Source organism: Theobroma umbraticum, unplaced genomic scaffold, assembly GCF_002168275.2.
Source record: "Theobroma umbraticum cultivar Fairchild unplaced genomic scaffold, ASM216827v3 scaffold_130.0, whole genome shotgun sequence".
NCBI classification, from domain to species: Eukaryota; Viridiplantae; Streptophyta; class Magnoliopsida; order Malvales; family Malvaceae; genus Theobroma; species Theobroma umbraticum.
In genome coordinates, this window is record NW_018397264.1 from 5716612 (window position 1) to 5739874 (window position 23263).

Sequence of the window (23263 nt, forward strand, 5' to 3'; positions counted from 1 at the left end):
ATAATTGAGATAACAACTAAAGATTTAAAGATAAAAATAAGATTAAAAACGGATTAGAAGATATTTAAAATTAAGTAAAGTGATTCTTAACGATAATCATTAGTGAAAAGTCCCAAGTTTATCCTTTGCATACATCATTAGGGCATTTGCGAAGAACAAAGACACCCACTTCCACTCAATAATTCTCATTCCTTTGTCATTTAATTATACACACTCTTCTCAAGCTTACGAAAAGCACTCGCCTCCTCTACGAAAAGAGGAAACGGAGCAGAAAAAACAAAGCTTCCTTGGAATTAACAAAAATTCATCCCTTTTTGACCTTTATATACAATACAATAGCAAATACCCTTTCAAAAATTAAGGCCTAGAGAAAAAAGCTTCGAAATTCAGCCTCCGGTTGTTATCCAAGGATGCCCTGTAAAATTTAAAACAAATTTAAATTTAAATTCTTAAAATTAATGGGTATTTTTCTTCTTTTCCGAGAAAGAAGAAAGAGAGAGAAACTAATAATAGGAACATGTGGAAAAATTGAGCTTACTTAGAACTTGTTCAGCAGACAATCTTCTAGAAACATCTTTGCAGAGCATTTTTCTCAGAAGATCCTTAGCCGCCGGCGAAACCGATTGGAAGACCGTGACAGGGAACCTCAGATTCCCTCTCAAAACCGCCTCAAATATCTCCACAACCGTTTCCCCATAAAACGGTGGAAACCCCGCCAACATTATGTACAGAATGACACCGCAACTCCACACATCAACTTTCTCCCCGTATTCCCTCCCGTTCAAAACCTCCGGCGCCACGTAATACGGGGTCCCCACCACCCCTTGCATAGCCTCCACCCCCCCTTCAGCCGAACCGAAGTCCGTTAGTTTAACTGAATTTTTGGAATCGAACAGAATATTCTCCGGCTTGATATCACGGTGGACGACGCCTAGCTTGTGAATGTGGGCAAGGGCTTGGATGAGCTGGGTCATGATGGGTCGAGCTTGGGCTTCCGAGAAGGAACCATTATGGATGATGAGATTGTAAAGGTCTTGAGAAGGAGGGCAGAGATCGAGGACCATGTGGAGATGAGAATCATCTTCGTAGACGTTGTGGAGGTGAATTATGTTCGGGTGCGGTGAAACTAGAGCAAGGATTTTCGGCTCGTTGAAGAGACATTGGGAGTCAAGAGAATCGCCGGTGGAGATTATACGTTTGTCGATGGATTTAACGGCGAACGATTCGCCTGAGCTCAATGAAACGCACCTGAAAACGACGCCGAATCTTCCCCGGCCGATCTCTTCACAAACCTCGTAGCTTCCCTTCAATGCTTCAGTCATTGTTTCCCCGTTTTTTTCGGTTGGTCTTTATTTTCTGCTTTAATATTAGCAGGGGGTATAAGTAGAGGGCTCAAGGAATGTTTTGCGAATATTCGGGGTAGCGAATAGGAACAGGACACGTGCTGGGATCGAAGGGTGGGAGATACTGTGACCGTTTGTAGACGCTGGATCCGAAAGCTAAGGTCGGTTGTCAGATGGAATTACGGGAATGCCCCTATGTTAGTCGACGTGAAGTTTCCGTACAGGTAGAAGTCCTTTGGCTTTGGGTTCGGTTTGGCAGTTTAGTTCAAGTCGTAGTTGGATAGTTTTGAATTAGGAAATTTGGGGACAGCATCCCTCGAAGTGGGGCTGTTCTTAAGTTTGCCCAAATATTTTCACCTTAATTACCATGTGTGCCATTGTTGTCGAATGCAAAAACATTTTAATTAATAAGGATTTATTATTATATTAAATGTTAATATTTGATTTGATATCATGTTCGAGATATTTTAGATTTTCAAAATGATTTAATTATTTATTTAATTTAATTTAAAATTCCTTTATAGTTTATATTCTTTATTTTTCTTATAATTACCCATTCCTTATTTAATTTAGTTTAATTAATATTTTTTAAAAGGTATATTAATAGCATTGCATGCTGAAAAAAGAAAATATCCAATAAGATTAAAGAATTCATTACATTTGATGTGACAAATATGTGAAGGGCATAAGATCATCAGTAATTAATGAAACTTTACTTATATGTGGTTATGACTAGAATAATGAGAACAATGTCATCATGGTATTTCTACTTCTCTCTTTTTCTTGTTAGGATTCTTTTGGGGAGGATTAAATTAGTTATTTGGTTTATGTTGAGAGTTTAAAAATCTTCTGTCTCACTAAAAAAGGAATTTAGAATCTTCATAAATAAGTTTAACTTCAAATTTTTATTGCGTTTCTTATCCAATTGAATATATTGATTTTATAAGTTAATATATATTTTATTTATAATTAAACAGATACATGGTAGAATACAAATTTTGTGAATCTATATACGAATGGATTGATTGATCCCTTTGTTATAAGTGTATTATGACTAATTAATTAGGACAATACATCTATTGCATTAGAAAAATTGAGGACTACCTATTAATTAAATTAAAGCAAAAAAAAATATTTTTTTGTTGTTGTGTTGATAATCTTATAAAGATGTATAACATGATGATAATTTATCATAGCAAGGCTTGCATTGGAATATCTAGGGACTTGAGATGATCAGAAGGTATGACTCAAAATTTTGTTTGTTTTCTTTTTTGGAAATTGCATGGTATTTTCGTCACAAATGGGAGCTAGGGCTACCATTCAAGTCATCAAAAGTCAGGTGCATGCTAACATGCAAAGATTTGTCTCACAGACACGAGCTTACTGTTGGAAAATGGCTTGACAAGTGATGAGTTCCACAATAATTTCAAGCAAGAAAAATGTATATTCCACCTCCATTTACCAAAAGAAAAGAAAGAAAAAGCATAGAATCGACCAAGTATTGCTGTATGATTCAGATTCTTTAGTGCATCTAGCCAGCACTTCCATGCCTCTAAAGCAAAGTTTCCTTTCATCTTTATATAGACACCCCCCCACCCACAAAAAAAGGACCATGAAAACATCAAAATTCTAGTTAAAGAAATTGGCACTAGGGAATGACAATGATGTTTTGCCAATTGCCATATAGGAGAGACAACATCAATGTCAAAACCAACTTCAGACCATTTGAACCTTTTTTGTTGGAGCTGATCACAGGCAAACGAGAGCAAGTGGGGGACCTTTAACCAAAGAACTCTGTGATGAAGTCGTGAGGGAAGGGATATGAGGCTTTGCCTTTCAATGACTTCTCGAGTAAGCAAAGGGTTATTGCGTCGCAAATTCTTGGGCTTCATTGACTAGCTAGATATATATATATATCCTACGGAGTCCGGACAATGTAAGGTACAAAACAAGGACGATCACAGAAATATGAAATGGGTAACCGTGGGTTAAAGAGTTGGTGTAATGCTTTCGCGCTTGGACCATTCACCAAATTTTGTTGAAAGAAAGGAAGAATGTAATTGATTACTTGGTAGAAAAATGTCGAAATTATCCTATTCCTCTTTTTCTAATCAATTAACATAGATTACTTTTTCTTTTCATAAAGAAAAAGGAAGAATGGCAGAATTACAAGGCGGTTTAGGGCTTAAGCAACAAACAAATCATAAGAAGGCATATAATTTCTTCATACTTTGTTTTGCAGCTCCTCCAAGGTGGGGATTTCAGTGTTCTAATACAAGCTAGCTAGCTTCTGCATCTTGTTTTCGTAACCAAGAGTCAGCTTCCTTTGAAACTGTGGAATCTTTTACACGCAAACTTGTTTCTCGTTCAAGTTAACAAGTCAACATACGAGACCTAATTTCACGACCATAAACCAATCTTTGTTAGTTTATGACTTAGCTTCATTGTAAAAGTGAAGATAAATTAATAAATTCTTTGGGACTTCACTATCACTTGGCGCATCGTGTCCTTAATTGAATAATTATTTCGAAAATATCAACGTAGAGACCGGGGACCCTTGTCCATGTGGATTGACAGACCTAGGAAGCACAGCACAAAGCAACATATCCCACTAGTAATAAACTATTTTTATGGCCTGGTTGATTATTGTCATTCTTGTCTCCTACTTCATTCTTGCTTTCCTTTGAGGACAACAATGTGGTGAGTCATACTCCAATTTCCATGCGAAATAATGTTTTGATGGGGCCACTTTGTTTTTTTTCCATGTTTTATCATTGTAATTTACTGGCAAAGGATTGGCAGTGCTTTCATGTCCACCAAAAACCAAAGATCTCTACAGATCAAATGACCACCCATTTTTACTTTCTTGTGTACTTGCACCAATGTTAATTGACTGCAATTCCTCAAGTTAAAATGGTTACATATGATTCCTTTTGGATATATAGTTGCTCACGTAGGCGCCATGCCGCTTCTAACAGTATAAAAAGGACAAAGAACTAGGATTAATAAACAAACAAACAAGCAAACTTAATCCCTCCATGCAATTAGTGTAATGGTGAGTCATCGAATCATTCATCGTATTTCCACGAATTTCATTTCATTTCCTAATCCACACTCTGATTGACTTTGTCTTGATCTAGCAGCCCTTAATCAAAATCCAATTAATTAATTTAAACAAAGTAATCTTAATCAGCCATTGATAATGTCCTTGGACGGCCTTTGTCGTAACAAAATTCTAAATCCCAACAAGATACCATACGTTAGTATCAACACAGTATTTCCAGCTGTCGATTAATGTGTTGATATTTTACTGGAATGAATTTGTTTAAGCAAGCTGATGATGATGAAGTTTTTGTAGTTTTATGACTGATTGATAAGGTTGGGTTCAAGTTTCAACATAATTTATCATAAATAAAATTTTTGTGGAAAAAAACGTTTTCCCTACGATACTTGTTAAAAGCAATCAAACTTAGAATTATTATCCACAATATTATTATAATTAGTATTTGCACAAGCTAATTGATAAAATAGTCAACTTACTCAAACAAAAGGATTCCATTTTGCTAATCTACCTAACTTGCTGTTTGGAAATTAGCAATAAAGACATTTCAGAATATGCTACAACTCGATTATGCACTGACTGCAAAGTAAGGACGGATCTATAAATTTTTTTGAGTGATGTCATATTTAGAAATTTTTTTCTCAATCTAAGATTTACTGGGAGAGTACTTAAGTCAAATTCAACATGACTTTGCTTAGAAGAATATTGTGTTGAATATCATCGATAGTAGAATTTTGTTGTTATTATCCAGGATTTGAGTCTTGTGAAACAATTTCTTTTCTTTTAAATTATCTTTTCATTGCTTATTTATGTAAAATTATAAAATTGGTTAATAATTAATATTCATTAGTATAAATTAAAATATTATAATTAAACAAAATATGATTTTACATAAAAAATTATTAGGTTTTGTGACTAACAATATGACAATTTTCAATTCATTGATCAAAACTAAATATAAGCATCCACAAACCACATAAAGTTAAATGCAAAAATCAAATAATATATCTACAAAATAAATAAATAAAAAGACTCACAATTTCAAGATATTATTTGACATGTAATGCTATATTTTCTATTAATTAGATTATAATTATGAATCCCAATTATCAAACTAATCAAAAAAAATTTAGACATGAAGTATTAAAAACTTAATTTGGATTGAAAATTACTTACAATTGAAGCATAAATGAATTGCTATGAGAGAATGAAAAACACATTAAAGGACCAAAAAAGGGGAAGGATTTGAATTTTTAGATAAAGAGAGTAGTTTAGGTTTTAAACTTTTTAATAAAATCTTAAATTATAAATTTTTTTTGTCTTTTCTTATAGTATTTAAATATTAATACATAAATTACTTTATGATAAATCACTTTTACTTGGAGTCTTTAACCACACTTCTTGTAAAATTGTAAAAAAAAAAGATAGATTATTAATATATGAACTCCCCTGAATATTAAATAAATCGTATAAAAATTAAAATATGACAGAAGTGAGTGATGTCATGTGACACGACTCCTTCCAACATGGATCCACCCATGTTGCAAGTTTAGTTACGGGTTTACTATACTTTCCAACATTTGATGATTTCTTTTTTCTTTTCACATATGTTCTAAAAAATTCTTTTATTTAACTAAAACGGAAATGTAAATTCTATCACACTCAATGTCTGCTGTTGTTTGTTTTTGTCAATATGATATATGACTAGGCAAGTCAATATGATATATGACTAGGCAAGTCGATATGATCACATGATATATTCAAAATTCAAAATAATCTATTATTGGTTACCGTTGGCATCATAAAAAGAAAAATTATTTGTCGATTCCTCTCTTTCTCTGCTTTTCTTTAATTGGAGTATTTTTTCTAAAAACCCCTTTCTTTTTCTCCAAAGTTGAAAAAATAAAACATTTAAAAATTATAAAATTTTAATTTTTTTGAAATTTAAAGAAAGAAAAGTTTTTCAAAAAAACTATTTCAATTAAAGAAAAGAGGAGAAGGAGAGAACTGGAAAATAGTTTCTTTTTAATGATTCCGATGACTGATAATTTTGAATTTTAATTTTGTCACGTGACCATCATATGAAATCAGGTCATAAATCCCGTGAATAAAAAACACTAGTTGACGTTGAGGTTTGTCAACAATAAATTTTTCATTAAGATTAAGAGTTTATTTTATTTAAATTAAAATTTTCAAAACTGATATGAACTTAATATAAAATTGAAAAACTTAATTGAATAGATGGGTATAGTACATAAATGTTTTTAAAAAATTTAGACCTTCCTTTTTAATACATGAGGAAGGACAGCAGTTAATAAGCCGAGCAAATTTTTTATACGGAGTTTGTTCGAACTTAATTTATAATGTTTATTATATGAATTACCGTTAGGGGTAAAAAATATTCAACTATTATTTTAGTTAAACAGGTTATTTTCAGAATTTAATGTTTATTTTCTTACTCAAAATTCGAATAATATGAAATTTCGTAAAATGTTTTCCCACACACAAGGGGCCCAGCAGAAATTGCAGACCTTTCTAGACCCGCTAGCCGTGAACATCCGCCCACAGTTGCCCCAAATGAGGCCCAATATGTGGCCCACCAAGCCCACTTCCGTTGTGTAAAAGATATACAGTGAGCAACTCCCCCAAGCTGGGAAACTGTTCAATTTTCTTTCCCCTGCTAACAAATATGGTCTTATGATCAGCATAGAGACAGTTCTTTTGAATGAAGTGCAGTCGGTAGAACCTGATGCAATACGACCCAAACTCCAGAAAACAGATGGGTGAGGGCATAATTTCTAACTCTCAACCTGCACCAGAATGCATTTGCACATGCAGCATTTTTTGGCCTGTCTCTTTCATTCCAAGTAACTATGTATGCAACCATTCCTCATAAACACGGATTGACTGATCCCAGAGGCAAAAAAAATACTAGATTTCATAAGCCACAACAACAAAACTAATGTCCATCAAGTGTAAAACAGCTTACTAGACTTACTGAATGTCCTGGATTACATTCATCAAAGGTATAAGAGGGTAGATAACAGATAAGACAGCTTTGTTTATTTGCTACAAGACATAACCTTAATTACATACGTATAAACTTGTTTACAAGAACGTGTACAAACATGACCAACCAAAACCCTTGGGTGGGATCGTTGTATACTAGGAGCAATAGCTAAAAGGGAAGGATATGTAGACAGCCAATTAGAGCACGTGATGGGAAACATTGAGTTAGACGGGCCTAAATGAAACAGAGACCCCTTTGATTTTCTTGATCAGTAGGACAGTTCCTGGGAATAGGAGAGAGATACCTGCACTAATATCTCATAGCTCCTGCAAAGTTCATAGTATGAAATTTCAACAGATGTTTTAGAAGTTAAAATGATTGGCGTTCCTATGTTTTTCTCTCTTTTTTTCCCCCATGAAAAGGCCATTCTTAGATAATTTCATTTGAAGTCAAGCTCAAACTTCATAAAAATCGATATGAGGGTTTAAATTCTTAGCACAATAATGCAGATTCTTTAATCATTAAAACGGTTTGAAACAGAAGTAATTGGCTTGGAAAATCTGGATCAGTTATACGAACAGCTTTGTTAGTACAGATTCGATAACATGATTTCTATTCTCTTAGTTTCTCCCCTTCTATATTCAACATCTTTCCAACTTTACATAGCAAAGCAACAAAGACACTGCAGTCTTAGAGTAAGTTTGTAAATGGATATGATTTGTTGCACCCTCATATTTTCTGCTATTAGCTCCATTCCTTTGTTTTATTTGTTTTCAGAAAGTATAAACCAAAATGGTCGTGATGAGAACATAACACAGACAGCAAAATATGAGTTTAGCATACTAGTTTACTTTTCCACTAAAAATACAGCAGCAATGCTCATAACCAAGCAAGCTGTGGTTTGTTTGAAATGTTGAATGACTGAAGGAAGTGTTCTGAATAGCCATGAACAAATATGATGTGCTTACCAACTTAGCTGTTTTCTTTTCTTGAAGAGTAGTTTACTGCAGGAAATTACAGAATATTGTTTAAGGTCGTCATCTCAAAATTTCGAGTGGTCATTTACATGAAAGCACACTAATTCACTTACATCTATCATGATCGTAATTCATGACACTTTGCCTCTTAGAAAAAGGCTTAAGTTTGTAGCTTGGATTAATCTCATGTATTAGACAGATAATCAAAAGAACTAGAAACGGATGCAAGACTTTTCAGCTTCTTAAGTAGCCAAACTATAAATTAACTGCAGTTACTTACCATTTTTGCTTGAAGTCTGCTCCAAGTCAATCTTTTCTTGCCATGATCGCTTCAGATCAGAAGATTCATACTCCTGCAAAGGTCTGCCATCCGATGAAGAACAAGATTGGGGAACAGAGAATGAGATTCTGCTAGTACTCTGCCTCTTAGATGCTGAAGATTCAGCTGTCGAGCATAAGTCTTCTTCTCCTCGTGAGGTCCCTGCTTCTTTTTTCTGATTTTTCAATTTATCTGCATGCAACCTTTCTTCTTCCACATATTTTGCTCTCTTCCTATGCGATGAACCATTGTTGCAATTTTGAAATGACGGCACCCTCTGGTCATTAGATGAATATGTTGGACAAGAAGATTTTTCCTTCAGGATAACTTTTGGGATGGCGGAAGTTTCAATACCATCAGAATTATCAAAAACTTCTTCACTCATCCCATCTGAAGTTGCAGCCTTTGCAGCTGCTTCCATTTCCCACATTTTAAAGATGGCTTCTGTCAGATGTTCCCTAGCTGTATCTATATCTATTATAGGTTTTGGATAGTTTAAGCCCAACTCAACACCTGCAGCTTTAAGCACAGTAGGAGGTGCATCCCAAGGATGATGTATCCACTCAGTTGGCATCCTAGCTAGCTCTGGCAGCCATTGCCTTACATATTCACCTTCTGGATCAAATTTGGAGCCTTGAATCTAATTCCAAAAATCAACATAAAATGAGGCCAAAAGATATGAAACATAACTTATAGATTCAATTAACAAGATCTATCTCTACTTTTAGTAATGCTTATTAACACGTAATTTTCCTCAATTGGAAAATTTGCTGACTGTTGACTAAAATCATTTGCTTTTGCAGATTGGGAATCATGCTAAGGAAAGGATCATATTTCAAAAGTTTGTATAACATATTGTGACAACTTCAATGGCATATCTATAACTGATTATTTTATTCATTGTAAGGATGAGTTTCCACTTTTAAACCATCTGTGTGGGCAGAAAGATATGTTTGACTTGCAAACTGCAACAGCAGTCCAAAATAAGCAGAAGGCCATAACCTATATTTCCAAACACTGAAACTTGATGAAGATACTAACTAGCACACACAACATAATCAGATGCAAATAAGTGTAAAGTCACAAGTTACAGTAAATATAAAATGCATGGCCTCAAAATTGAAGGAACCGTAGATATTTGTTGTACTCTGCATTCAATTGCTACTTATATTCAAAGTTAATAAATTAATTAGGGAACTCACACACCTGTGGGCTGTCTAATCGTTCTAGCTCATGACCATCTGGTAAGCTCCCAGATATGTACTGCCAACCAAGAATATCGCATTCCAAATCTGCATCCAAAAGTGTGTCCCAGAAATACTTCATTCCCCATTTCCATGGAAGAAGAAGAAACTTCACTGCAAAACTTGAAACAATCACTCTTATTCTGTTGTGTATCCAACCAGTTGCCCAAAGCTCTCTCATTCCTGCATCTACCAATGGATAACCAGTCCGACCTTGTCTCCAAGCCTTAAAATGGTTCACATCAGCATGCCAAGGAAAATACTTCAAGTTGCTCAACAATGATCGCTCATGAGTGAATGGAAAATTGAAACAAAGATAACGGGAGTATTCTCTAAACCCAATGGCCTTTAGAAAAAATGTTACACTTTCTTCCCCTTGAGAGTTCTGTTCTCTTCTCCATAGTATCTGCTTCATCCGTGCACACTGGAAAACTTTCCTTATACTTAGCTCTCCAAAATGAAGATACGGGGACAAAAGTGATGTCGAGTTGCCCCCAACCTTTAGCCTATTATTTGAATAGTTGAATAGATTCTGTTCAACAAACTCAGTTAGAGCCTTATCGGCATTGCTCCAACCTGGAGACCATCCTCTTCCTAACAATGCATTGCTAGATTTTTCTGATTCATTTTCAAGGCCCAAATCTTCAAGAGAAAACCTTTCTACTGTTCCTGTCACTAATAAGGAAAGAATTCAGCAAATAGTTACTCATTTTGCATGTATACATTATACACAGGTCCTTCATACATATTTCATCTTCCTTTTCGTCACAGTCGTTCATACATAAATACATATTAACTTACATTGTGCATGTTTTCCATGAACAACTTCATATGCATCTAAGGAAAACAGTTTATCAGCAGCTCAAGGTCATATATCTGCTCCGAAGAATGAACAAAGTCATGACCTCTGTAGGGGGTAACAAGCAAAGAAATGCAATGCATATACATATCTGTAAAACATAATTTCTCCAAGCAAGACAAATTCTTAGCTGCAGACCAGGATGATGTGGTTGCCATTCGAATTATCATATAAAAAGAAGATCTGTCAGCTTCATTTCAATACTATTGTTTTCACCAAGTTAGTTTCCAAACTGAAAGGTAATTGTACAAACAAGAATGAACCACACTGAATTACATGATATTCTGTTTAAATTTACCTGCAGCTGGCACCAATCTCCATGGGGGAAGAAGTGGAATGGGTTCCATTTGCATGTTCAAGCACTTGTCCCAATATGCATCAAAGGTCGTAAAAGCTTGCCCCCTCTCATCATATATCTCCCATGGTTCATATAACAAATCGCCATTATAGCTTTGCACAGAAATGCCAATCTCTGCCAGTTTCTCTTTGATGCCATGATCGCGAACCAGTGAAACAGGATCTGGAAAAGGACAGTACACATGAAACCATATTACAAGACCTCTCAAAGAAAATGAATGGAACAAGAACAAAATCCGGCAGCCAAACCTCTCATCCATAGAGGAATTATGCACTAAACTAGCTTCTGGGGGTAAATAAAGAGTTGGTTCCCACTAAAACAAGAAATTACTTGTGTTTACACATGCAGAAATCAACCAAAGCAGGGAAATGTCAAGGCATCACACCAGGACAAAGAAGAAATTAGATCTGGCAACTCCAGAAAGGATCCTCTCCTAGGGAAAAGATGGAAGAGAGGAAAACACGCACTCTGCCATGAGAAATCCATTACCATTCTGAGAACACAAATAATCCATGTTTAAAATTTTCCTTCAACTTCAACGAGCAGTCGTTTTGCCATGACAATTGAGCCCCAAAAGGAAAAGTAGTCATTCTTTTTTGCTTCCTTTGGATGCATGCTCGTGTATTTCACATTTTAACTCAAAATATTACATTGCATTTGGCAATAGTTTAATTCTTAGACTCTATTTTGCAGATATATAAGCATAACCATGATCTCAAGGTAATTTTATGATGACAACTATGCTTCTTGTTATTACTTCCATCCAATTTCATTCTTCAATGTCTCTGAACTTTTAAGCAACCTTTTTTCTCAATTAATTTTTAAACATTTGAATAACTCACGATTTAAACTAAATTTGTAACTAATTTCTATGATCTATCAAATTTTCCTTTTATCTCCAATGTCTCTGCTTAATATTTTCTCCAATTTCAGGGGAAAAAAAGGATGGGAATGGAGACTGGAAGTTATCTTCTATGAAGACTATCATCAAGCTTCAGCAAGCAAGTTAATGATGATGACAAGATTGGAAGTCTATAGGCGAAGCATAAATTATCCAACAGAAGCTTAGAGTTTGATTGAAGCAACTATAATCTTGTTAGAAGCAGTAAGCATGTCTAATAGAGGCCATTGCAGTTACAATTAATAGGATTCCAGGGATACCAATAAAGATATCACATCAGAATTCAAAGTTAAACATGCTTCACTAGATATAGCAAATTAAAATTTGTATCAGTTTAAAAAAGCAGCATTGATCAGAGGAATCAGAATATACCATAAAGATGGTTAAATACTACTTTTGTTGCCCCAGTAGCATTGATGCAATCCAAAAGAGCCGAAAGAGTACTTTGGGTCTTAATCAGCACAAGTTCAGCCCCAAGAGACCTCAAGGACTGCTCCAAATGAGCAAGAGATTGCTTCAGCCACCATCGTGAAACTCGACCTGGGTAGAACTGCCCTTCCTCTTTAGGGCACCATATAAAGACAGGAAAGACACTACCATTCCTTGCAGCAGCAGCTAAAGCAGGATTGTCATCAATCCTGAGATCCCTCCGAAACCAGAGTATCGTTTTACTGCTACTCATGTTGAACTAACAAGATCTTTCAGATAAGACTAAAATGTTTGAATTCAAAAGGATATGAATAATCTCTATGTCTTTCCTTCAATCCAATACATGAACATCAAAAAAGGTGTAATTTGCACAAACTCCTCCAAGTTGGTTTTATGCTAAAAAGAAACCCAAACTTGAAACAAACTCAGATTTGCTGAGCACTTATATCTCAATAGCAACTCTTGAACCCTAAACTGAGAAATACTAGGTTTTGGCTATCAAAGTCAAAATTACCTGTTGCTGCTATAGCCACAACAAACAAACTACACGGCTGTTTGCAACTTCTATCCTGCTCTTATGTATCCAGGATATCCAACCGAATCTTGCTTCAATTAGGCCTTCCCCACATGTCTCACCAATCCACAACTCCACCAATCAAACACCAGAACCTCTACAAAATATCTTCTACTCCAAGAAGTTGATGCAGACCGCCACCAGAACTAGTAGAATAGACAAGCGAAAACTCCACAGAAGGAGCAATAGCCTTGTTGACAACAACCTCTTCAAATCTAAGAGCACCGTTCTTGATCTTTCCTACAATCTATACACAGTGGAAGATCAGATTTTGCATGAGTAAAGAAAACAGATCCTAGACACCAGAAAGAGAAATCAGTGATTCCTTAATAATTCATATTAAAGAATGTTATCCACAAACAAGGACAACTAAATCTCAAAATAAATAAATAAAAGATTAACCGGACCTAGGTTTTATACAAAGTTAATTGCTGAACTACTTTACTCCATGTAGCTAGTTGCTAAAAACTCAGCAAAAACAGACAAAAAAATATAAAGGGTTTGGTAACAATTATTATTGATGATATTTCTTCATTACTTACAGTACATTGTACAGTGACATTCCTTTGAACAAATGGCACTGGCAATGTCGTTATGCGAAGAGAGTGGCTTGTGGATCCTTATTTGTTTCAAGATCACGTGGGCTCGTATAATATTGATAGTGGTGGGAGACATATCTTGTCTGCTTTGTGGATCCACTGTAGCTTCTCAAGATAAGGTCTTTCTCTCTGTCTCATTCAATTAACACACACCCAGACACCCTCTCTCTCTCTTTCAAGGCTGTTGAGTAACTCTTCGGCCAATAACAGTTTCGTCTTCTCAACACCAGCAAAGGCGCTTTATTATAACTGTTAACTGAAGCATATGCATTGAACATGTTGGGAGTAACTTGCGGCTTCCCAAGTTTGTAACTGGAATTCTGGTGATTTCATTTATTCTATTTAGAAAGATTTTTGCCTTTTTGTAAGCCTTGTAATTTGCTTCGGTCTTGCTCTAGGAAAAACAGCTTTTGGTTGAACAGGACCACAAAGTGTGGACCTCGATTGGGACATGGGGAAGGGCGACAACGACAGAAGGGCTTAAAGACCCAGCACGTTGAACAAATGAATTCGTAGAAGTTTTTAAGTTATTAAGCATTTGGTCCCATTTTCCTATCTTCTCGAAGACATTGATGAAATTAGACTTTTAACCATTATCTGGCATGATCATATGCAGTTGAAACCTAAAATCTCCACCTAAAAACCATCGCTCCCGTCACCATGAGTCCATGACATAAAGTAAAATTTGCTTATTTTGCATAACTAATTGCCTACAACAGTTGCATTTACTGTCTACATGTGATATGAATGTTATCCCCATTGTAGCACTGCTGAGAAGTCAAAAGTGACCAAATTCATCCTAGCATGCTAGCTCCTTTATCACGAGGCTTGCAGAAGATTTGATTTTCCACCGTGACCAAGCGACTTTCGCCCATCCTTGTGGACTTTCAAGGCATTACCAGAACGGGAGCCAATAAAGAAACAACCTCCCCCTTGTTTGGTAGACTAGTTCTTTTCAACTATCAGAACTCCAAGATAAAACAAAAGCATTAGCAAACAAATGCCAAAGGTGGGTTCAATCAAAACCAAAAAAACCTGGGCCCGCGTTGCTGATTGATTTGATTCAGTGATCGTGACTATAGAAATTATTTGTACGTTGACAGCCCTATACGACTACAAAAATTATCAGAAAAGGTTACGATGAAAAGGAGGACAAGTGATTGAAAAACCATTTCATTAATAAGAGTCAAGTATCCATAATCACACCCATTTTCACCTGAGAAGCATCATGGCAATGAGGAGCCCAAAGTCCCAACATACCTCAGATGTTTGAGGCCCGAGCCCCTAATCAGCCTTCCCAAGGTGTTATTTAACATTCACGAATTCACGACATATGTACTGAGAGAGACAGATAACCGCACTTAATTCAGCAACTAATTGAAGCAGGAAACAATCCTAAAAGCAACTCCGGGGAGTTTCCTAAGCATGTGAAACCCATGAATGGAGTGAATGCTTAACGTGCACGCTCCCTGATCACCTCAAGATCCATCTCAGTGGGGTCAGTTGCCTGGATTTCATAATGAATGCCCTCCAGTTCCCTCCTGAACCTGTCCTTGGATGTTGCATAAAGCATCTTGGAACGGATCCTTGAAACAGAAGGAGACCTGCAGAGGAACATAAAGTCAGACATGTATACCAAAAAACGGAGATGACAAATAGAAAAATGGGCACCAGTTAATTCACTCGTGTTTTGTCTAACAATTCCACACAAAATTTAACTGTCAACAGCAAGAAATGAAAACCAATTTCATAATTTTCCCATCCCTGCTTTGCACACTCAACCAATTTTAAGTTTATGAACCTTGATGAGGAAGCAAAGCACATATCCTTGACTCAATATTGCATTACATAAGCAAGGAATGCGCTGCACAGGTCCACGGATGAAGCACCTTGTAATCACTCATAACATTCTTTGCTTACCCGAGCATAGAAGCCACCACAAAACCAACTCAACTCCAAAGTTGAATTTTATTTAAATATATTACAGCTTTTATTAATATAAACTCCCTCTTTCTCAATGCCAGAAGGAATGGAAAAAATAATTAAGCTGGCAGATTAGCTTGCCTTCTAGAAAACAAAGGCAAAATTGCAAGAATCCAGTAGATGGTAAAAAACAAAAGAAAAATCCAAGGCATCCAAGTTTTCTAAACGTAAAAAGAAACAGGAAAATCAAATCCAAAGATAATAATCAAATTTTGTGAACAGCAACTGCATAGAAGGAAATCTGACTTGGGGTGAACAAGAAACTAACATCCAAAGTAAAACCGATGATTTGATTTTTGATGGAACCTGAGGACAAAATGTAATCTCATAAGAAGAAGTATTTTTAAATTCTCAAACACAAAAGCAGCATTGCAAGCATGACATCCATGAATTCAACCACCACCAATATTTGTTCCCCTCTCCATATCTTTGCATTGAGAACAGCGAGTGCAAGTCAAAGGTTTGTACATTCTCCATGCATCATCATCATTTGTATTTCTAGCAAACCTAACACAATCTACATTAACCCGAGTGAGGAACATAGTTCTAAGAAAGTCCCAACAGAATTCAAAACCTTAGGCTCCCAGTATTAACAAAACATAAATGATCAAATTTCAACCAAAAGATCATTGGCAAACAACAAAGCAATGGAGCTATACCTATATGGAAAGGTATCAAACAATTGTATCAACCATAAACACCTCCATTTTCAATCAAATTGCACTACACAATGGGCAAGCACTATGGTGTTGAAGTTTCAGAAGCCAAGCAGAAAGAGAGAGAAAGAGGAGGAAAGAATGAATGAGGTTTTTGTAAACTTATAATTTAGATCAGATTCAGTAAGTTACAATGCAAATGTGGCACAAAATTTTGACAGAATTGAATTATTTTGCAATTGAAAAAGATACTGACCATGCAATGAAAAAAATCTTGCTCTTCTGGCAGTTCTCAGAAGTCACAAAATCAAAGTCATAAACTGCATATCGGCAATCATTCTCAGGCATTGAGGCGGTGAAATCATCATAGCTCTCAGCTGGACCACCAGTCTTTTCCACTACAACCTCATTTTTCTTCTCATCAATCTTAAAGATCACATATCGGAACACCTTCTTCCTCTGCAGCTCCATGTACATGCTTTTGCTGTGTTCAGCCACTCCCATGCCAGATGATGCATTTGCCTAAAAACCGGAAACAAATGTTTGATGTTTAATGCTTACTCCAACAAAAATTGACTAGTGTTAACTTTTTATTTTAAAAACCACTACATTTTTGGCAAAGCAGAACAAACTGCCATCAATGAACCCTAAATAACAGGTACACGATGCAAAAGTACCTGATACAACATGGAAACTTTCACAAAATTTAACAATGTTATAATACAATATTTTCCAACACAATCATTAATTCTTAACTCCATGACTATCCACAGGTGCCATAAGAAAATTGAGGCTAAACAAACCAATCCAACATAATTTAAAAGCCTAATCCAGTAGCAAAAAAACCAATCCAACATAATTCAAAAGCCTAATCCTGGTTCCAGTTCCAGGGCCCATTTATTTACAGGAAGATGCAGTTCTAGCATTACAATTGGAGACCAAGATGCACTAAAAAAGGACCAAAAAGACAAACTTTTACTTCAACTTAGCTTGGATAGACCTAGAAAGACACCATTATGAGTACAAAATCAAAATCCTATTTTCCTTCAAGCTGTGTTCTTGAGATTAACTTCACTTCAACTAAGCTCAATTGGATTGCTGCAAAGTACCAACCTTCACTTAACACTCACATCACATTTTAATTAATGAAATGGTAACAGAAATCTAATCTTATAATCCATTTTTTCAAGAACCCAAAAAGGAAAAAAAATTGAAACAACTACAATTAAAAAGCTAAGATCTAGCTAACCACGAAAGATTCAGTCTTACACACACAGACACAAGAAAATAAATAAATTACAACAAAATTAGAAGCTACCCATATAATAAAATCCTTAACTTTGTCTAAGTGTCAACATGGGAAAAAAGAAGAAGATCTTTTTAAGCTAAACCAAAGAGAATAAAAAGAACCCAAACTAAATTAGATCTAAGAGAATCCAAAGGAAACAAAAAACAGAGACTTACTCTTCTAAAAGCCATGGCTGCTTCAAATCAAGAAATAAAATGGGTAGTTTTGGAGAGAAAGGGGCAAAGAGAGAGTTCTTAAGGAGAGAAAATAAGGAGAAAAAGCAGCCACCAGAAAGAAGAAAACCTTTGAAACTATTTTGAATACTTAACAAAAGGAATTTTATTTTTCTTTCTGAGAAAAATAAAATGGAAAAAAAAAAAGGGAAAATGAAAAAGATCCGTGTCTTAAGAGGAAAGCGTAGAGGCGCGTCGTGTTCGATTCTTTTCAATGACGGCCATCATCATCCTCTGTTGCTGACATGGCTATTTTTTATTGGTCCATTTTCGATTGCAGTTAAAAAAGTTTATTTTTTATAATTTTTTTAATGATTATTTTTTTTTTAAGAACATCAATTTTTTTTGGTGTAAAATGTGACCTGATAAATAGATTTTATTATTGTTGAATTTATAATATTTTTATTTGAAATTCTTAAGTGTGATCTTTTCGTCAGGTCGAATGTTACATAAACAAAAAAGAAAATTGATGCTTAATTTTAATACCACAATTAAAATTTAATCACCAAGACCAAGACCATTTCACCCAAAAGGAGATCACTAAAATTTGTCTTGATAAAGCAAAGCAAAGACCCACAGCCCATGCATCAAGACATGTCCTTGTCCATGTCACCTATATTATTCGATGTTTAAAGTTATAAAGGAAAAACTAACTACAAATCTTTGTCCGTGCCATTGTATTATCTTTATATTACGAGTTGACACTTTCGATTTAAAATATATATTTATTAGATAAAATAAAATTTGTGTTTATAATTTTAAAATTTTTTCTTTCACTTATATAAGTGAGGGATGCATTTTGATTCGAATCTAAATTAAATAATTTTTTATAAACTTTGTCATAAATTTATATTTTTAATTTTAAAAATCAATATTTAATTTTAAAAAATCATGACTTGAATGAAAAATTTATAACGTGAACTGAAATTATACTCAATTATGATTATGAAAATAATGGATTTTTAATTATAGTTTTTAGCATCATAACAAGGAAGGGAAAAAGGTTCTCGATATTGAATTGGAAAAGCCAACAACAACAATTGTCAAAAATAAAAATCCACTTTCCTTTAGCAAAAAGAAAGAGGCTTAAAGAAATGGATCCAAAGTGTCCAGGCCCAAAACCAAAAATGGCTTTAATTGGGCCAAGTGGCCCAATTAAACGGAGTTTAATTCGTTTAGAACAAAGTTTAAAATTTTCTGCCAAAGCCGAACAGAGCCGAGTTGTTCTGTGCCCTAGCGCGCTTTTCACCATAGAACCCGGCGAGTGTTTTTTTATCAAAATTCCAAATAGATTGGATTCAAATCCCGCGAGAACATGGACTCCCGACGCTAATTGTCGAACAGAAAGTTGTATTCTTTTTACGAAAAATGTCGTTAGGGCAGAGAGGTTCGGCGAATCCAGCGGCCATGCTTGCTGCTCTCATGACCAAAAGAGATAAGCTTCAAGACGACCTTCGCAACATCGAAAAGCAGGTACTTTTTTTTTTTTCCCTTTTTTAAACCTCGGTGAAGTTTACCTTTTTTTTTTTTTGTATGTAATGGTAAAGAAGTAACAACCTTGAGGAATCACCGTTAAGTTGGTCAATTTAATTGATATTCTTGTTGTAGGTTTACGAGTTAGAGACTAATTATTTACAAGATTCGAGCCATTGCGGGCATGTTTTGAAAGGATTCGAAGGCTTTCTTTCTTCATCCAAGAACACAGCAAAGTAAGTTTTTTTTTACCCTATTTTGTTTTTTTTTTACTGCTGGTAATTTGATGTCTAATTTTGTTTTAAGTATTGAATTGTTAGTTTGCACTTTTTAAATATCTGGCTGTATGCACGTAACTATCTTTATGAATCAGAACTTTTTAGAAGAAATTTTGGGTTTGATAGCAAATTAGTGACAAATTGTTACTTAAGCTCTGGTTAGTATGTCAGGGGATAGAACGAACAAATCAAGTTATGACACATCATTAAAATTTGCCATGTCAGCATCTGTCACAATGGTTTTTCAGATTAATGAAAACTGTGGATCTGTTTATGTTGATGTAAAAATTTTAGTCAAGTGTCTATATTGTAATTATTTGTGAACGAATAAATGGTGTAGGAGGAAGGGTTTATATAGTATTTCTCTGAATTATTGGATTCTAAGTAGCACACAAGTGGCAATCACACCATACATTTTGTATTTAAGTACCGCTGGTAATTACGTTAAGTATTTCATGTTTGTTTTTTTGTGACAGAAAATTCATGTAAATTTGTTTTGTAGCTTAAAGAGGTATAGGAAGTTTCAGCCAGAAGATAGACTGTTCTCATTGTCATCAGTCACTTCGCCAGCGGTATGTGATAGTATAAGCTTCAGTATATACGCATAACTGAATTTTACCACTTTGTAGCATGTTCTTTTTCTTCCTGTTTATTCTTTCTCACGGATAGGAGTGACACTTGACGTGTATTCAGCTAGATGGTTAGAGTTAATAAACATGGCGAGCATTTAATTAGGCTTAATGTCTCTGTGATCTTGTTTATTGGAATTCAGGTTTCAAATAAGTTTCCCAACAGATTAGATCTCTGAGGAATATTTAGCTACTACTATATGTATTGAGCTTAGAAAGGCTAGCACACTTTAGCTTGACATTTAATATGCTACTTTTTTAAACTGTCATTCTTACATAGAATAAGCTATTTGAGCTAAAGTGAGTTGACAGGCAGTACTTGGTCTGGTTACCTTACTGAATGGCATCTTCTGGGCCATCCCCATATTAATATGTGATGATATCAAGTGGTTGCCTGTAGGGTCATAAGGAGAACTTGTGGCCTATTTATAATAGCAAACATGCTTGCTGAGAGGGTAAGCTGAAATTCTTTATTAGGTTTCCTTCAGTTCTTGACTTGATTAACCTAGAAGCATTAAGGAGTTTTTTCAATAATATACCTTTTTAGGAATGATAGGGTTTACTTTATTTCTGCGTCTATCGAATTTTGGGAATCTATGATCATATTTTGAATGAGAGCATTGAACTGAAGCTGACAGAATTTAATATCAGTACTGGTGATGCTCACCTTCAGGTCTACTTGTTGCATATCTTTTTGAAGAGAATTTAGGTTGCATGTTGTCTTAAAATAAGCCATTATTTACATGAGTTGGTGAGTGGAATTGTCATTGTTTATAATAATACTAATAAGTTGTTATCTTTAGTGTTATTTGACTATTTCTTTAGTCTCACCATGTTTGTGCAATTGTGCTGCACATTCCATTTGTTTTAGCAGAAATCAATAGTGCAAAAAGGTCATGACAAGCCTGTGTCTCAAAAGTACATGTAATTGAGATAGTTATTCAGATTTAACAAGACTGGTTTGTTCACTTTGCTTCTTTATGTTCAGGCTGAAGAACTTGGAGTTCGACAAGATGGTAAACTTTGTTCATTATTTTACTAATGTTTTCCCCCATAAAAGCTATTTTTGACATCCTATGATTTTTCATCCTCTCTGTTGCAGATGGAAGATCTGATTTTGGTCCAGGTCGGTCTAAGGGTGGAGGCTTAGCTGCCAATGGCCAGTGAGTGTGCTAAGAATCGTTATTAGTTTAGTTTTTTAAGCATTTTAATTTTGAAGAAAAACGAGGAAATAAAGCATCAGGGTCCAGATTGAGTTGGCTTTACTCTATCAACTGAAACTTTTACACATCAGTTCATAACATAGATCTATTACTTATTTAATTTATAGAGGGAAACCGAAGAAGGGAAGAACTGCCTCAGCAGCAAGAGATGGCAAGAGAATCAGGCCATCAAGTGAACCAGATTTTGATGATGAAGATGATCCTGATATGAGCTTGAGATAACTTAATAAGAACTTGTCATATAACTTTAGATGCAAGTCTATTCTGTAATAATATAGGGGAATTCTTGATATTTAGTCTAGGTAGTCCAGCATTTAGGTGATGCTGAAAGCATCCTTTAGGATGGCTATATTGCATGTGTTAGAATGTAGCGAATCCAGAGGTGTCATGTATAATGTATGGTATAACTTCCCTCCTTTCTGTATCTATTGATTGTTTCCATTGTATTATGTTCTTTACATTGACATTGCTTAGAGTTATGTAAACTCTGAAAAAAAAATCCAGTTAAGCTTCCAAGTACAACATAGTTCTTTGCAATTTTGTACCCATCATCTGGTCGGGCTTGGAAATATTGGAGTTGAGGAGGCTTGGCTGGTTCAGGCTGTTGTTTAAGCTGATAGCACAATGCTTTACAGCTTCAGTGAAAGCCTAGTTTCTTCCCTGTATTAATTGATAGGTCTTTGGCAGCGGGGATATAAAGCAAAACACAAAACAAATTCGAAACACACTTGTAGGAATTTACCTCGCAAATCAATTCTAGGTTTGGGGACAAAAGTTGGGGTTGGAAATGGGTAGTTTCTAGGCCAGCCCACTATCCACTTCTGGGGTTAATTAAGCTACTGGACTGGCAGGGCCATAATCTTCTGCATTTGTCTAATTTTTCATGGATTCCATAATCTCATATGAATATCTTGGTGTAAAAAGAACATTGATACATCAAAAATAAGTTGGAGGAATGAAGATAATCAATTGCTAACTCATCTTTGTTTTGTTTACAACTCTTTGCACCAAGCCCAACCCCGGGCGATGTAGCTTAAACTTGAAAAGAAAGGGGAAATGTAAAGGTCTACGAAAGGCTGCAACACAATTCCCAGTCCTGGTACCATGCAATGCCTAGAGCGAAGAGAATTCGAAGGAAACAGAAACGTAGTTTGACTGTTTTCCCTATTCTTTAATGGAGTATTTATTGGGAAACATGGTGGAGTAAATACGAAATCGTTTCAGACCCAAGCTAGCAAACGAACCATAGGATCCTCTTTGACCAATTCCAACATAAATCAAAATTTCAGCACGTTTAAATTCTCTTAAAATCAACATGACGAAAGATAGAAAAGCAAGCTTTGAACTTTAGATTGCCAGAACTGTCCGGTGAATCTGCTAAGTTGATGCTGTATACTAGGGAACGTAAATTTCAAGTTCTTTTGTTAGTTTTATTTATCAACGAATTGTGGAAAAAAGAAAACATTGGTAATGGTATATCACCATGGGGCAACACACCAAAAGCAGGAGGGAAGTTGCTGTGTATTAAGTACGGTCAGTTTACGGCACCAATTTGATATGCAAACATCAGATTACGGGAAAAAAGGCTGCAGCCAGTTTGACACGATAACAACTGGCTTGGCGGTCGCTCACACGTTTCTAGATTGAAAATTTCTTGGAGAAGAAATGAAGCACAACACCTTTTTGAATCAAAGAGAGAATCTATGCTCATCATATTGACCTTATCCCTCGTGTGCTTTGATTCAGAATCCTCATTCAATGAAAAATCTACATCTTCAAGTTGAAATTTTCAACTATATCAAGCTTTTAATTATTTAGTTTTCGGG

At 35.2% G+C, this 23263-nt stretch overlaps 4 protein-coding genes across 8 annotated transcripts; 1 reads left to right on the plus strand and 3 right to left on the minus strand.

The window, feature by feature from the left end:
* Positions 1 to 169: 169 nt before the first annotated feature.
* Positions 170 to 1751, minus strand: LOC110421879 (phosphoenolpyruvate carboxylase kinase 1-like). Its single transcript, XM_021435590.2, has 2 exons — positions 539 to 1751; positions 170 to 415 (listed from the first exon to the last, which is right to left on the minus strand). Exons 1-2 carry the CDS (start codon positions 1320 to 1322, stop codon positions 387 to 389), a joined length of 813 nt encoding a protein of 270 aa, XP_021291265.1. The 5' UTR covers positions 1323 to 1751; the 3' UTR covers positions 170 to 386.
* Positions 1752 to 7369: 5618 nt separating this feature from the next.
* CRY2 (cryptochrome 2) lies at positions 7370 to 13871 on the minus strand. Of its 5 annotated transcripts, none has more exons than XM_021435900.2 (6): positions 13618 to 13871; positions 12445 to 13322; positions 11112 to 11333; positions 9917 to 10629; positions 8672 to 9350; positions 7751 to 8418 (listed from the first exon to the last, which is right to left on the minus strand). In XM_021435900.2, the coding sequence occupies exons 2-6, from the start codon at positions 12752 to 12754 to the stop codon at positions 8387 to 8389; spliced, it is 1956 nt and encodes a 651-aa protein (XP_021291575.1). In that variant the 5' UTR covers positions 12755 to 13322; positions 13618 to 13871; the 3' UTR covers positions 7751 to 8386. The 5 variants fall into 5 exon arrangements, with proteins under 5 accessions (XP_021291578.1, XP_021291575.1, XP_021291576.1 ...); XM_021435901.2 differs by lacking the exon at positions 13618 to 13871 and adding an exon at positions 13483 to 13598; XM_021435903.2 differs by lacking the exons at positions 7751 to 8418; positions 13618 to 13871 and adding an exon at positions 7370 to 7740 and having other exon boundaries at positions 12445 to 13475.
* A 960-nt stretch (positions 13872 to 14831) lies between these two features.
* Positions 14832 to 17936, minus strand: LOC110422116 (actin-depolymerizing factor-like). The gene is made up of 3 exons (XM_021435904.2): positions 17778 to 17936; positions 16570 to 16835; positions 14832 to 15278 (listed from the first exon to the last, which is right to left on the minus strand). The coding sequence occupies exons 1-3, from the start codon at positions 17790 to 17792 to the stop codon at positions 15128 to 15130; spliced, it is 432 nt and encodes a 143-aa protein (XP_021291579.1). The 5' UTR covers positions 17793 to 17936; the 3' UTR covers positions 14832 to 15127.
* Positions 17937 to 19045: 1109 nt separating this feature from the next.
* On the plus strand, positions 19046 to 21974 carry LOC110421734 (histone acetyltransferase subunit NuA4-domain protein). Its single transcript, XM_021435396.2, has 6 exons — positions 19046 to 19307; positions 19443 to 19543; positions 20088 to 20157; positions 21203 to 21230; positions 21317 to 21377; positions 21545 to 21974. The coding sequence occupies exons 1-6, from the start codon at positions 19203 to 19205 to the stop codon at positions 21657 to 21659; spliced, it is 480 nt and encodes a 159-aa protein (XP_021291071.1). The 5' UTR covers positions 19046 to 19202; the 3' UTR covers positions 21660 to 21974.
* Positions 21975 to 23263: the final 1289 nt, after the last annotated feature.

Excerpts from the sequence above, each read along its gene's own strand:
- CRY2 (XM_021435900.2), bottom strand. The coding sequence starts at position 12,754 with ATGAGTAGCAGTAAAACGATACTCTGGTTTCGGAGGGATCTCAGGATT. Across the intron at positions 11,334-12,444 it reads AGTATTTAACCATCTTTATG|ATCCTGTTTCACTGGTTCGC; the intron begins GTATATTCTGAT and ends GTCCTTTTCCAG. Across the intron at positions 9,351-9,916 it reads AACGATTAGACAGCCCACAG|ATTCAAGGCTCCAAATTTGA; the intron begins GTGTGTGAGTTC and ends TTTTGGAATTAG.
- LOC110421734 (XM_021435396.2), top strand. The coding sequence starts at position 19,203 with ATGTCGTTAGGGCAGAGAGGTTCGGCGAATCCAGCGGCCATGCTTGCT. Across the intron at positions 19,544-20,087 it reads TCATCCAAGAACACAGCAAA|CTTAAAGAGGTATAGGAAGT; the intron begins GTAAGTTTTTTT and ends TTTGTTTTGTAG. Across the intron at positions 20,158-21,202 it reads CATCAGTCACTTCGCCAGCG|GCTGAAGAACTTGGAGTTCG; the intron begins GTATGTGATAGT and ends CTTTATGTTCAG.
- LOC110421879 (XM_021435590.2), bottom strand. The coding sequence starts at position 1,322 with ATGACTGAAGCATTGAAGGGAAGCTACGAGGTTTGTGAAGAGATCGGC. Across the intron at positions 416-538 it reads GTCTGCTGAACAAGTTCTAA|GGCATCCTTGGATAACAACC; the intron begins GTAAGCTCAATT and ends TAAATTTTACAG.
- LOC110422116 (XM_021435904.2), bottom strand. Across the intron at positions 15,279-16,569 it reads AAGATTTTTTTCATTGCATG|GTCTCCTTCTGTTTCAAGGA; the intron begins GTCAGTATCTTT and ends GTTCCTCTGCAG.